The 1909-nt window shown below is 37.4% G+C and overlaps 1 protein-coding gene across 1 annotated transcript in view; it reads right to left on the reverse strand.

Annotated features, from left to right (window-relative positions):
- Positions 1–977: 977 nt before the first annotated feature.
- Positions 978–1909, reverse strand: part of EAH_00003280 (hypothetical protein, conserved) — a gene marked incomplete at both ends in the record, with an annotated part of 1634 nt that continues 702 nt past the window's right edge. The window contains 2 exons of the mRNA XM_013397677.1: positions 978–1091; positions 1554–1846. Coding sequence (XP_013253131.1) covers positions 978–1091; positions 1554–1846 — 407 coding nt within the window. The remainder of the gene's footprint in view (positions 1092–1553; positions 1847–1909) is intronic.

A 1909-nucleotide genomic window follows, 5' to 3' on the forward strand; every position in this document is an offset into this window, starting at 1 on the left:
ATATATATATATATATATATATTATATGCGTGTGTGTGTGTGTATGCATGCATATAATATATGTATACTGCAACAAGCAAAACGCATATCAGCATACTACCCAGCAACAATAAACTGCAACAAACAGAACACGTTGCAGCAAACGATGCACTGCAACAATATATTGCGAGACAAAACGGCATTAAACAACGGAAGTAATTGCCTTTTCCGTTTTCTGTTATTTCCCCGGAATTGTTGAAAAGGTTGAATTCTAAACATCGAAAAATACAAACAAAAAGAGGAAAATGTCGAGTAATAGGCAAGAATAATTTAAATATTAAACATCAATAAATACGACCTAAAGGGAGTTTTAAGGTTGTTATAGGCCTATATGTTGCTTATAATATCTTTTCCTTTGCAGTGTGTCATAGTTACCTGGGAAGTGCAGCAAGTGAAGATTGAATTCGGTAGCGAGAAAGCAGCGAAATGTTTGAAAAGAGTTGTTTAAGACGAAATACATTATTTTTAGAAAGAAAAAAAGAGATGAAAAACAACAAAGACAAAGTGCTTGTTGTTTGTTGCAAACGAGCTGCATTCGTTTATTGCAGATCTTTGCTTGCGTTCGTCTTAGCACTTTCGCTGTATATGGCTATGGAAATGCAAAAGTTTCAATTAATTAAACAATTTCCTGTCATTTTACTTCAGAATTTATTAATTAATTGCATTATCTGCATTTTTGCAGTTCTTCTTCGCGCATCCACAAGATTCAAAGCCTTCACAACTCATAGTCACTGCACCACCATCTCCCTCTCAAATTCAATTTGACTTAATTTAACTGAGTTTAATAAAGTTAAACAAAACTAAATTTGAACTGATTTGAATGGAATGGAGTTGATTGAATGAATTGCATAGTTTCATATCAATTCAAATCGAAGCAAATCAAATTGAATCAAAGAAAATCAACCGAAGCAGAAGAATGAAATAAGATATAATTAATTTCATCTATGGTATTTTTTGTTTTTTGGTGGTTTCTTCGGCTTGACGTTGGTGCCATATTGTTCAATTTTGTGAAAGCGAGCGAAAGAAGGCCGCGACTCCCACGTCTTATCGTCCTGAAACGTGCAGAAACAGAATCAGCATTTTCTTTGAATTCGACGTTTTCTTTTGAATTAGGTAAAAGAAACCCAAGAATAATACATGGAAACGCAGACATGTTCCATGTTTACCTTTGATTAATCAGTGATCTCGGGCAATAGAAACAGAAAAAGAATATAAACCAAAAGGAACTCGGCAAAAAAAACTAACAACATCCAGAACTTGCAAAAGCACGTTTTACGTAGCGAGTGCAAATAAAATTCTTCTTCAATATATAGGGTTTACGGTTTCGCTTTTTGTACGACGTGTGCACTGTATGCAGCTTTAGGGTTTAGAATTCATTAATCCGTGTTTCATCTTCTGTGTGTCTGTGTTTCGTGTTTGTCATTAGGATTTGGGATTTAGGGTCTAGGCTTTATGTTTCCGTATGCAGTGAATATTGCCGTGTATGTTGCATAAAGCGAAGGGTTTCTCCTTACATCTTCGTCTTCCATGGTATTTGCTTCTGCTTCTTCTGGGGGTTCGCATCTACTGAAGGTTATTTGCCCAAGGTGTCTATCAGCCGTCAGCAGCTGTGTGTCTGCCGGTTGAGGCCCCAGCAGCACTTCTCCTCGGGGCCCCCCTCGCTGTACACTGTACCACCGATCGCCAACTTTAATATAATGCGGAGAAGCGTCAAAAGCAGCAGAAGACGAAGAAGAAGACGAAGAAAAAACAGAGCCCACGCCAGCATTACCCGCACCCAAAGAAGATATGTACGCAGAGAGAAGCTCTGCAATACCGCAGCAGGCACAGATGTTCATACAAGGGCAGCAATATATATATATATATATAT

This window comes from Eimeria acervulina, genomic scaffold (assembly GCF_000499425.1).
Source record: "Eimeria acervulina Houghton genomic scaffold, Eah_scaff11, whole genome shotgun sequence".
NCBI lineage: Eukaryota > Apicomplexa > Conoidasida > Eucoccidiorida > Eimeriidae > Eimeria > Eimeria acervulina.